At 48.3% G+C, this 12,623-nt stretch overlaps 1 protein-coding gene across 1 annotated transcript in view; it reads left to right on the forward strand.

The window, feature by feature from the left end:
* The window catches only part of PRKCA (protein kinase C alpha), a 521,371-nt gene extending 513,879 nt beyond the window's left edge, over positions 1-7,492 (forward strand). The window contains exon 16 of the mRNA XM_007959900.1: positions 7,328-7,492. Within this exon, the coding sequence (XP_007958091.1) occupies positions 7,328-7,492 (165 nt within the window). The remainder of the gene's footprint in view (positions 1-7,327) is intronic.
* The last annotated feature ends 5,131 nt before the right edge of the window (positions 7,493-12,623 follow it).

The following is a 12,623-nucleotide window of genomic DNA, read 5'->3' on the forward strand; positions in this document are numbered from 1 at the left end:
GGGTTTGAACCGCCAGCCTTCTGGTTAGCAGTCAGAGATGCCTTAGGCGCTACGCTACCAGAGCTTCCATTTTTTTTAGTTGAGTTTCATTTCCATGTGTATTTCCTAAAAACAAGGACATCTCCTGGTACTGGATTCTTTTAACCTGTACTCTGATAAATCACTTATGCAGAGCAGTGTCTCTCTAGACAGGAGGAGGAGGGGCCCTGGAGTGATGGTCTAACCCTACAAACCTTCAGGCAGCCTTGAGTGGCACCTCATCTCTCCTCCAGGGCAGCAGGTAGGCTCGTTCTCTTGACTTTTCTGTTGAGCTGGTATCAAGGACCCTAATTAAAATTGTGATCCATGAGACTCAGAGTGACCTTCACCAACAACATCCAATGCTGACCAGTCTTAAGAGACTAGACTATGTCACATTATGATGCATTGGGGTTTGTGTTAAGCCTTTCAACCAGTCAGAGACAACATCTTTGGCTTGAATAGTAAGAAGCGAACAATTTTCCTGTGCTTTGCTAATTATTCTTCTAAACACTTTTCTGCTTGAAAGAGAACTTAGAAGAAATGAGGGACTTAAAATAACCATTGATATGAATAAGAGCTCAGTAAGGCTTCCGGGGCGCTGGGGACAAGTGGCAGGGTGAATGCAGAGCCCAGTGCCACCTCAGGCTCTGAGGGCTGGCAGTTCCCAGTGTTGAGTGGAAGTTCCTCGTGATGGTGGTCATGCTAGCACTGTCCCTTGGGAAACCTCTGAAGCTGACCACCAATAGAAAGAAAGGCCATACCAAACATATGCTTTTACCCCACAACACATGCTAAGCCAGAGCCTTTGCCCTCACACATGGGGCTCTCAGAACTACAAGAATTCTCTCTTGCAGCATGTGGCTAGTAGCCTGAGTGTGTCAGCAAACTGATCAGTAAACTAGCCTCCTTCAGAACAGGCTTGGTCCTTTCCGAGATGATGCTCTAAGGTGATAGGGGAGACAGTGCTGTTCAATTTTGCCCAAGAAACCAAAGCCTGCGTGCAATCTCTTGTCACAGATAATGCTTGCTAGAGTGAAAAACCAAACACCTGTTGCCATCAAGTCAATTCTGACTCATAGGCAGCCTGTGGAACAGGATAGAACCGCCCTATGGGCAGTAGATATTGACAGAAGTAGGTGGTGGTGTTGTTGTTATTTGCCGTCGAGTCAGATAGCCTCATCTTTTTCGCATGGAGTGGCTAGTGGGTTCAAACTGCCAGCCTTTTGGCTAGCAGCTGGGTGCTTTAAACCCTGTGCCACCAGAATTCATTTGCAAGATTGAAGCAGGTCTCAATCTCTTTTTTAAAAATTACTGTAAAGCTACTATTTGCATGTGGTGAGATAGACAGTTAGCAGCAGAGGAGGTCATAAAAGAAAAACTCGGTATCTCTTCCTTCCCAACCCCAATCCTACTGTTTGTTCACTGTCTTTTCTATAACCTTCCAGAAAGTCGTGTGCATGAATGAGGTGCACATACATAAGGTTGGGCCCTGTGGTCTAGTTTGCACCTTGCATCTTTCACTTAACGATGTGTCTTGGACATGTTTTTGTGTCAGCTCGTGGGTTTATGGCATTCCTTCCATGGCCATTCCCGGCTCCCGAGCTGCAAGGCCAGGAGCTGACCGTTCTCCAAATGCTGTCCTCTGTCCGTTCTTATTCTCCAGACTTTCTGTACCAAAATGCACTGGCTTCAGTGGGCATCCAGGCCTTCGGTGAGCACATTTACAGAACCTTGGGTGACTACATGGGCAAACTAACTTCACTCTTTAACCCCTAACCGTGTGTCCCTGTTTGTCTTGGTCATGCACGGAAGACCATTCGCTGAGCATGCTGATCTTCCTTGGGGCAGCCCCATGGCTACCTGGCTGCCTCCCAGTGGGTAAACACCTTTACTCAATAGATCCATAGTGTAACCATTGCCTCCCAACAGTCCCAAAGCAGAATGTTCCAGCTTATTTCTGCTGTTGGTTATTTAACTTAAATGAGGATGGTGTACAACCTTGAGTCAGCCGTCTGCAGACAGTGGTGGTGTTAGTACTTATGCACTCTCTTAGACCATGATGTGATGCTAAGGTCAACCCCCATCACTAGGACTTGAGATCCAAGTAACACCTCTCCATGAAGACAGTGTTCATCCTGCTGCCTCCGGTAACTATAAGAGACACCCCCACCTTTCTGTGTTTCCACTCTCATTAGTTTTGCCACCCGCTTCTGCTGTTTGTCCTGCTCTCTTCCTGTTCTAGGGTTTGGTTTATTGGTTTTCTAATGCCTCACATCTACCCTAACTTTCATACCAGTGACCATGGGATTATATTCTGCATGACAGAGACTGTGAGGACAAGGTCAGAATTGAGACCCATACACATATTGTTTATTCCCAGTAGCCCCTCACGGGTAAGACAACAGCCAGGAAGCCAGCTTCTGTAGGACAGGCTCATGCTCTTCCTGACAAACCTTTACACAAAACACATTGCCGGGGTGTGTGTGTGGTGGGGGGGACGGGAGATGCACTATTTGCCACGTGAGCTCTGGATGAGGAAACAGTGCCAATCCCATATCCCACCTGGAGTTGTGGCTCTCCCTTCAGGGACAACTTCACCCATGCTTTGTAACGTTTCCACCCACCATGCCTGACATCTCTGGGGGTCATCTTATTAATTGATGATCTTACTAAATGGGGTATGAATGTCAGGAACAACCGAGGTGTCAATTCCTCAATCCAGGGATGAAGCATGGAGGGAGATTGGGAAGGCAGATTATTAGCAGCTTCCATTCATTCCTCAGATATGAGCGTGTGCCTTTTACATGCAGGCTCTAGCTGTAAATGCTGTACCTAACGTCTGCTTCATGCCTTACCGTTTACAAGGGTCTCGCACACCCTCACTCACTCAGTCCTCACGACAGCGTTGGAAGGTGGATATTCATGTCCCCATGTTACAGATGTTCAAACAGAGACTGAAAGAGGTGCAGTGAGTTGCCCAAAGCTATTCTCTGGGGCTGTGACCCCCAGCCTGCTCCTTTGCTGGCCTTGCCTCCCATTTTCCCTCAGGTGTCGCTACCCTGTGAATACAGACCTTGTCTGGTCTCGGGAGCACCCGAGGAACTCCTCGGCTCACACGCTGGCCCATTGTGGTCTGGGCCACCTCCTCCTACGTCTGCCATCTTTGTTGCACACCACCTTTGGGGTGTGTCACATCCCAACTGGCAAAAGCCTCAGCTGGTAAAAGGTATGGGTGGCCAATGGAGGTGAAGACAGTCTACACCCAGCCAGGGAGTTTGCTTATGAGAAACACATGCTGCTTCTAACTGCTGTGCATTGGGCAGCCTGAAGCTCTCAGGCCATGGGTAATCCAACTGCCTGTTGTCACTTGTCACTGACTACCCTCGAGGCAGCCGCCCTTCAAGTGGCTGTGGTAATAACCTTCCTGCTTCACCCCTGGGGAAGGTTGGGAGTCTGCCTGGCAGCCCAGCTAGCATCATTTTTCACTCTCTCTCTTGTTCATTCACATGTTCACAAATCCCACTAGGTGTCCTTTAGTCTCAGTGCCTCTCCTTGCTCCCAGCTCAGATGCAAGGTGGTGCCTGAGGCCCATTGCCCATCCAGCAATGGTAGGAAGACTTTTTTGCATTAAGAGTACAATAGCTTTTGAAGCTATTGTTGATATTTTCCTTGGGGATCCAAAGAGCTGTGGTTTTCATTGTCCTTTTCAGCAGAAGGTGATGGTGACATGGGGGTAGCTACAGTTCCTCACACAAACATCTTGAAGAACAAGTAGTTCAATATCCTCAGGCTCACCCTCTATCTTTGCAGGGTTTTCCTCCCACCACTGGCTGAGGTCTACTCAGAGCCCTTTTCTGTTCCATTCTTGATATTTCTGAATCTTTCAGTAGCTCAGATTTTTTCCTCTTCCTCCTAGGCCTGTTCTTGCCTTGGGTCTCTTTACCTGAGTGATTGGGTTTGAGAAAGACTTTTCATTTGCTAAATATGAGATTTCGCCTTCTTTAGGATAAATTCCCAAGAGATTTAGAGGGAAGGGAAGGGAAAGGAAGATGTTTCAGGAGATGAGCAGTCTTGAGACTAATAGTTGAGGCACCATTCCAGGTGATTGCAGAACAGAATTGGTGTTTCTCTGGGCTCTGTAATCCTCCCCTTAGCTCTGCAGCCATCAGCACAGCCAGAGCGCTGGGGTTGTAACCAGCGAGGCCTTTAGGCCCCTGTGTTACTGTGCCTGGAGGAGCCTCAGAGGTGGCTTCTCTGACACCAGCCTTAGAATCAGTCTGATGTCCTCGAGCACCATCCCCATCCCCTGGCTTCTCAACGTTGATATTCACATGGTCTCCAATAACTCTCCTCTTAGTTTGCTTTATATTTCTCCTTGGCACATAAGCCATGATGTTGCAACTTACCAGTAGAAGATTGGTGACCATTAAGATGGTACTCAAAGAGTAAGACTTGTGCAGTCTTTTCATAGGGCAAATTCACAAGTCCAGATCGAGATAGATAGGTGTTAGTTAATGACAAGAGAGCATTTTCCTGTGGCTTGCCTTGCTCTTCCTTTTAGGTGCTTCACATTCATTCATTCACTCAGTCAGTCACTCATTTACTTATTTACTTACTTGTTATTTGCCCCCAGAAAGTCCTTCTTGGTCATCACTGCATGGTTAGTGAGACAGAGAGAAGTTCAGTGGTCTCTTACTAAGGGAGGACACGCCCCAGCCTCCAGGAGCACTTCCAGTAGATTGACTGGAATCCTTCCAGGCAATGAGTAATTCGTCAGGCTCCTAAGAGGTGCTCTTCTCCAAGCCAGTGCCAGGGAGGCTGTAACACCTGCTTACGACGCTTCTGCCTTGGGCTTCTTCTGCAGCTTCTCCTATCTTTGTTCTAACACATGGCCGTTCCTGCCTAATGTCCTTGTTTGAACTTCCACACTAACCTCGCATTAGTCTTGGTATATCCCAGGGTTTCTCAATAGTAGCATAACGGACATTTCGAATTGGATAGCTCTTTGTTTTGGGGTGGGGTGGGTGAGTACCCTGTGCACGGCAGGATGTTTAGCAGCATCTCTGACTTCTAGATGCCAACAGCACCCTCTGCCCAAGTCGTGACAACCAAAAATGTCCTCCAACGTTGCCACGCATCCCCGGGGGGGGGGGAGGCAGAATCCCCCCTTGTTGAGAACCACTGGTATATTCAAAGAAGGGCACTTCTTCAGCTGGTGTTACCATCACAGCAGTATCTGAACACAGTGGCCCATGGAAGTGGTTCCTGTTTGCTGCTTTGTTTGGCTTTCTAATGGTGAATCAAGTACTTTTTAATGGGTGAATCCATTTTAGTTCCTGGGAAGAAGCAGCACGCCCTTATTTGTTCCTCAAGGAGACTCTGTGAGCAGTTCAGAACGGCCTGTGCATGTGAGTGATGTGAGTGGCGGGTGTTTGCCTCTCTTGGCCTTTGCTTTGAAGCCCTTCTTGTCCATGGAGAGGTGGTACGCTGGAGCAAAAGCTTTGCTATCCCATGGGCAGGCAGCAGGACCGTGTGATGAGCAGGCCTCGCTGTCCATCTGGTCTCTGCCGCATGATTTGAAGGGCTTCCAAAGACTCCCCTGCCTCCTACCCTCTTCCTCTGCTGCACACAAACCCAGCAGTCACTGCAGTCCCAAACCCCTTGGTTAAGAAAGGGCCATCGCTCAGTAAAATGGCAATAACTTCAGGGAGGGAAGCTATCAATCTGAAGACCTGATTTTGAACTTATGACGTGCTTCCCACCTCAACAGGTGCTCAGAAGCAAGTTTTAGTCAATGATAGGAGGGTGGAACTCGATTCTCAGGAATGCTTATAGGAAAGGGATGGGAAAAGGAGGTGGGCAGGGACAGCACCTGTGCCAACACTGCCCTCAGACAAAGAGCAGCAGCGCACAGTGAGTTCTCGCTGCACTGGGTTCAGTATGAACACGACGTTTAAGTGTCACAGCAGCCCAGGGAGAGAGCTGTGAACATTCTCCCAGTGCACCCCACTTCACAGCTTACCTAGAGGTATCCCCTGTTGAAAACCCAAGAATGCATGCTTAGTTTAAAATTCCTGCTAACTCAGAAGTAATTCACATTACCCCGTGTGGTACCATTGTTGTGTGCTGGCAAGTCAATTCTGACTCCTAGAGACCCTGTAGAACAGGGTGGAACTGCCCCATGGGGTTTGCTAGGCTGTAATCTTTATGGGAATAGATCACCAAGTCTTTTCTCCTGTGGAGCTGCTGGTGGGTTCAAACCACCAACCTTTTGGTTAACAGTCTGGCACTTAACCGTTGCGCTCCTTCCTATGGTAAAAGGGTGGCAATTTGCAACATATTGACAATAATTAATTGTGTCACCTGTGACACTCCCACGACTCCCTGGTTCAGGGTCTCCCTCTCATCGCAGGGACTCAGCATGCCACAGTCCTTCAGTGTGGCTAGAGCAATGAGGAAGACACCACTGTCCTCCAGGGTCGGGCTCCTGGGTGCTGCTAAAGTTACTGTGAGTCTCTGAGACCCTAAGAGGCAGCTCTGCCTGTAGCCTCCATCTGCATAGAGTGTCCTTATGGTCCCTGGAGCGAAAGAGTATCCAAGACAGACAGCGGGCTTTGCTGGCCTCCCCACTGTCCCCAAGGCAGCAGTGCAAACCTCCCCCAGCCTGAGACAACCCTGCAAATGAACACCGAGTCAACCTACGTGTCAGCTGCCCAGATGGATCTGGGTATGTTTAAGTTCCAGCTGGGCCCAAGATGCAATTGCCCAACCTTGCCACCGTGCGCACCTCATACTTGATGAATTTGGAGGTCAGGGTTTCTGGAATATCCCAGTTGGAATACTGAGATAGCATAGCTTTTACTTTATTACAAAGACTGGTGAAGTGCCAGCTGTGGGGCAATGACTTCATTGTCTCAGTTCTGCGGTAGCTGCTTCCTGTCCCAAACAATGGACTGGCCTTTTCACAATGGGACCATGCCCGATGGCCCACGTGAGCATGGCATGGTATTTATAGCTGTGTGGGCTCCATCAGGTGGAGGGAGATCAGAGGCTGACTCCTCACTGCCACCTTAATGCCGGTAGCACGTTTCCCCCAGGTTCTCAGGTCCATGAGTATCTGAAGCTTTTCTACTGAGTAACTGTGTTAACTGTCTGCTGTGCCTGGCTTTTGAACCGAGTACCTGCGAGCCCTCCGAATTTGTTTCCGCCCCACCAGCCCCTGTTTTCCGTGAAGGGCTCTCAGAGAACTTCTCCCATGCCTTGTGCTGTTGACTGATTGTTTGTTCTTCTTCTCTTCTCTCCACAGTGTGGCAAAGGAGCAGAAAACTTTGACAAGTTCTTCACACGAGGGCAGCCCGTCTTAACGCCGCCTGACCAGCTGGTCATTGCTAATATAGACCAGTCTGATTTTGAAGGGTTCTCGTATGTCAACCCCCAGTTTGTGCACCCCATCTTACAGAGCGCAGTATGAAACTCACCGACCAGAACAAAAACCTCCCCAGCCCCTAGCCCCACATGCAGTGGGAAGTGATCCTTAACCCTAAAATTTTAAGGCCACGGCCTTTTTCTTGTTCCAGATGGAGGCCTGAAAATTGTAGGGTTTTTAGTCCAAATGTGATCAACTGTTCAGGGTCTCTGTCTTACAACCAAGGAGCATTATCTTAGTGGAAGACGACATAACGTCCAGTGTCCAGTTTAATTATGTAAACGTCACATCTGGCTGTAGGTTAACCCTTCTAGAAAGCAAACCGACTCTTGCCCGTTTTTAGGTACGATGTCATACACTTCCCATCCCCTCCTCCGTTTGTCTATTTTTATCTTCAGGACTCCCCCACCATCAGTGTTAAAGTGAATCTGCCCCAGTCCCGGGGGCTAGAAGTATCTCCACCTGAGACGTCTTTAGAATGAAAGGACGGGGAACCCAGAGAGTGAGCAAGGAGGGATCGGGGCTGGGAGGAGGCTTTGAAATACCTGTTGCTTCTGTCCTCTGCCCTGATGGAGACAGTCCCCAGTATCCAAGGCTGGGGGGGCCAGAATCTAGTCCCACTGGAGAGCTCACTGTTCCCCAAGTTGATGTGTCTAAACCCAAACCTAGCCCAGCGGTTACCAGTTTTCAAAAAAGCAAAATGTCAGATAAATGTTTAGTGACTCTGTCATCTTGTCCCCTGCTTGGTTGATAACTAGCTTGATACTTGCACTTCTTCATAAGAGGCCAAATCTCCTAAGGACTTTGCTAAACGAGCGTGTAAAATCATTTCGGATCAAGGATAAACCAGTGTGTATGTACGTTCATTTTAATCTCTAGGAGATTATTCTGTGATCCAGGGTGCCATCAGTAACCATGCCACTACTCAAGAGCATTGTTAGCCAACCCCACACACAACGATATTTTGCTACCTGCATTGTTACCCTTCATCAGACTCTGAAGTGTACGCCCCATCCCCTTTTGTACTTATTTATTTAATAGGCTGCAGTGTTGTTTTTGCGAGTACCATGTACAGTAACTTAATCATAGTGTTGACTCTAGCCTCCATCCCTACTGATTGCTTTTCCTCCCTTCGCCGGCCCTTGACATCTACTAGGGGTGACCAACGATGCAGCTCTGTTTCCCTTTCCCAGTTCACGTTGGAGGACATACCTGGAGCTGTAGAATCAGGAAACCTGGACGCACATCAGCTCGTGAACATTCTATTGCTAGAAGGATTTTAATATGTTTTGCAAATGCATCATGCAATGAATTTTGCATGTTTATAATAAACCTTAATAACAAGTGAATCTATATTATTGATATAAATCGTATCAAGTACAAAGAGAGTATTATAATAATTTTCTAAGACACAATTGTGCTATATTGTGAAAGTTCTTGTTTCTAATCTGCTTTTATGATTAAGTTTTAAGTTAATTCTTTGCTACTGTGTTCCCCTCCCCCCACGTGTAACCCTGCACATTGGCACTATGTCAGATATATTCATTTTTTTAATGTAGATCTAATTTCAGAAATGAATGGCTACTTTACATGACTCGATTAGGCATTTCCTATACATATGTACTCAGATATATTTGATTCTACCTGCAAGCAAAACTTTTGTTTGGGGAATTATTTTTGAGATAAGACTTTCTCTTAGCTTCTTGGTATCATCTTCCGCTGATTCCGATGCCACCCTTCCAACTTGGAGAAGTTCTTGATTCCGGAATCCCTAGTATGTTTGTGCAGATGTGGTGTTGTCACAGCCCCTGGGCTGAACTTGGTTTCTTGGTTTGTTCAGTTTTGCTTTTCCTTTCAGCCTTGTTACCATTAATGATTAATGCCCCTGGGGGTGGGAGAGGTGGGAAGACTGCCTTCTTGATGTGTGTGCATGGAAATACCAGTGCATGCTGTCTGTCTTGCTGCCCCTGGAATGACCCACTGTCTTCTCCAGCATGTACTACGCCCCTAAGAGGTCAACCGTCAGACAAGCCTTGTGTCGGCCCCTGAGCAAAGACATCCATCCCCAAGAGGTGCCACCGGCAAACTCTTGAGAGGATATAGATTTTCTGCCAGCTATTGCTAGAACTGGCCTTTCCAGTTCTTATGAGGAGCTCATCCCAATGCAAGGTCCTTGGAGGAGCCAGGCTTCTTAAAATAAAAGCCAAACCAAACCAAACTCACTGCCATCAAGTCGGATCCGACTCATAGCGACCCCTCCTTGGGTTTCCAAGGCAGTATCACTATGGAAGTAGATCGCCCAATCTTCTTCTGAGGAGTGGCTGATGGGTTTGAACCACCAGCCTTCTGGTTAGCAGCCTAATGTCTTAGGCACTACGCTACCAGAGCTCCTTACAATGTAAAGAAAGATTCAAAATAGAAGCAACTGTAGGTCCTTGTAGAAGGCAGCTCCATTTCTTTCCATTGCCCAAGAGCTCCACCCAGTTAAGCTCCTCCTTATTTTTACTCTCTGGCTGTTTGCCTAAAATCCATCTAACATACAACTACCAAAGAGTTTTTGAGGAAGGAGGCCTAAGCTCTTCCTGGAGAGCCTGGCTTGGAGGAAGAAAGAGAGCAGGGAATGGGTCAGACCAGAAAAAAGCCATGTCTTCTGCCATCTTTTATACCTTCGGGACTCCAGAGGGGCCCTGGTGCATCCACACCTGCAAGTTGCTGGTCAGTGCACACCTGAGGGCCCCTCCCCTTCAGGCACAGCTCATGGTCTGATGGAAAAGGGACCAATTTGTAGAAAGAGCCTGAGAGACAAATGGGCCTGTCACCCTCTCCCAGGATGGAACAGCTGGATTCACCCCCAGGAGATGAGCAATGTCCCAGAAGGGAGCATGCGGCTTATGGAACATTTTGTTCCAAGACACCAAACTGCCTGCCTGGCATGGCTCAGAATCTTCCTCAAATGGCCAGCTATTTGCAAGTTACTCATACTTCTCCAGGAAACATTCACCATCTCAGCTGGCTTGTATTCTTCCAGAACATGTGGCAGAGTTTTTAAAGACTGTGCACTGGCCATTGGGCCCAGCACCCTGCCTGAGGTATAGCGGCCTATAGAGCCAGCTTGGGGAAAAGGCAGTACAAGTCCAGGGCTCAGGGAAATGTCACTGTGAGGTAGCCTATTCTGCACATTGCCGAGTATGAATCTAGAAAAAGGCTAACGCAGTTAGGATCTGAGCAGCCCATGAGAGTAATCGTTGAAAGAATCAACCATATGGGTAGCCATTATCAACTGTCACCTGCAGACTTTGTAAGAGTCTGTGGAATTGTCCCACTTCATGTGGAATGAAGCGGCAAGGGAAAGACTGCTATTCCAGCTGCAGCAAGGGGCTGGAACAAGCAGGACACCATCAAGGGTGAAGCTACCATGAGACTCTTTAGTAACAGCTCCAAAGGCCTGGATTGCCAGAGCCTGTTAAGGGACAGGCTGCCTGGCAGAATCTGGCACAATCTGAGTGTCCACAGGCCCGTTGGGCTGTGACCCTAAAAGCCCATTCAGGTTGCTTTGCATTATTTGCCATTGGAAGATGGTCCCTGCTTGTGGTGGAACTTTCTGCCCTTCTTTTGGCATCTCTCCTGCTGAAGTCACTAGATATTTGGTTTAAACAGAAGTATCAGGACTATGCTGTCGGATGCAGCCCTCGGAGGTTAATGGGAAGCTCACATCGAGGCAAGAGCCAATTTGAAGGACAGATATGAAACCCAGGAACCAAAGTGATGGCTCTTCAACATGTTTACGAATCTGTGATCCCCACGGCCTGGTACAAGTTCATGCAAAATCGCAGCCAACTTTCCTTTTATGGGATGTATCTGCTTTCTTAATAGGCATCTTGGTTGAAAAGCAGGGGGTCATGAGCTATCTGCCATCATGGCCTGAGATCACTGGTTGAAAGATTACAAAAGGCCAAGATGAATGCAGTCCAGCCAATGTTTGGTGAGCACCTCTGAGCTGAAGTCCTTGGAAGAGTGTGGGGCCTTGGAGCGAAGGATGCAGATCCCAAGAGAGTGACCCGCTGATGATCAGAGAAGGGAGAGGTCCCTGGAGGTGGAAGTCGGCAAGTGTTTACAGTGTGTTTGGTAGGATGTTTACAGTAGAGGAAGCCAGGAGGGAGAAGAAGAGGCATCTTGGGAAGGATGCTGCTGCCTCCAGATGTTGGCTTTCCCTCAGGTGGTTGTAGTGCTGATGAAAGTCCTGAAAAGCGTGGACACAGCCCATTCTCCTCAGAAAACATTCCCAATGCCAAGAGCATTGTCACCAGCAGCTGGACATCCTCCTCCCCTCCCTACCTTGAAATAGCTCACAATCCCCTGGACCAAACCAAACCACCCACTGTGCCCCAGAAACCAGTAGGATCCAACCCACTTTCCTCTGTGGCTTCTGTGGGTGCTGAGGATGGATGGAGGAGTGGAGGAAAGAGCAGTTCCGTTTGATTCTACTGAGCGGGAGAAAGTGGGCCTTTTTGCTGGCATTTGTTTTCTCAGAACTGAAGAGGGGAGAAGTGAGTGTCTATGTTTTTTAAAAGCCTCAGAAAGGCAACACCGTCTGACAGTCATCTTCTCACTTTGGTCTGGCCAAGTCACCGTTAGCTGTTGCTTTAGAAAACAGCAAGAGCAGGAGGGCCTGTCCCCCCAGAGAGCACACCGAACAGCCATGATCGTGACATGGCCCCTGAGCCTGGGCCCCAAAAGGAGACGATTCCAGCCACCACTGCTGACAGTGGGGTCTCTCGCAGCAGAAGGCATGGCGCTGGTGTCTTGCGTGTGTAGTGAAGAGAAGGGGCTCTTTGGTTATTAGTGGCTATGCCCTGCCTCGACCAGGAGTGTTGGGGAATATTTTTTAAACTTCATTTTCCTTAAAGTGCTTGGCTTGCATTTTATGAAATAGACTAGACTGTAAACGTTTCTGCCATTGCCCATGTGAGCAGGCACGGCACATCTAGGGAGTACTTGTCTCTTCTGCTTTTAGAAGATGCAGAAAACTAGGCAAGGTTCCCTAAGTGATCCATGGGTGAAGGCGGTCTGCTGGAAGTGATGTCCACCACAATTCTGCTGTTTCGATGATGTCAGGGATGCTGGGAGGGTTAGAAGCGTGAATGACCACAATCCCTGGGCCTCTGATCATGTGACC

The sequence above is a fragment of the Orycteropus afer genome, unplaced genomic scaffold, assembly GCF_000298275.1.
Source record: "Orycteropus afer afer isolate SDZICR_OR568_19922 unplaced genomic scaffold, OryAfe1.0 scaffold00018, whole genome shotgun sequence".
NCBI classification, from domain to species: Eukaryota; Metazoa; Chordata; class Mammalia; order Tubulidentata; family Orycteropodidae; genus Orycteropus; species Orycteropus afer.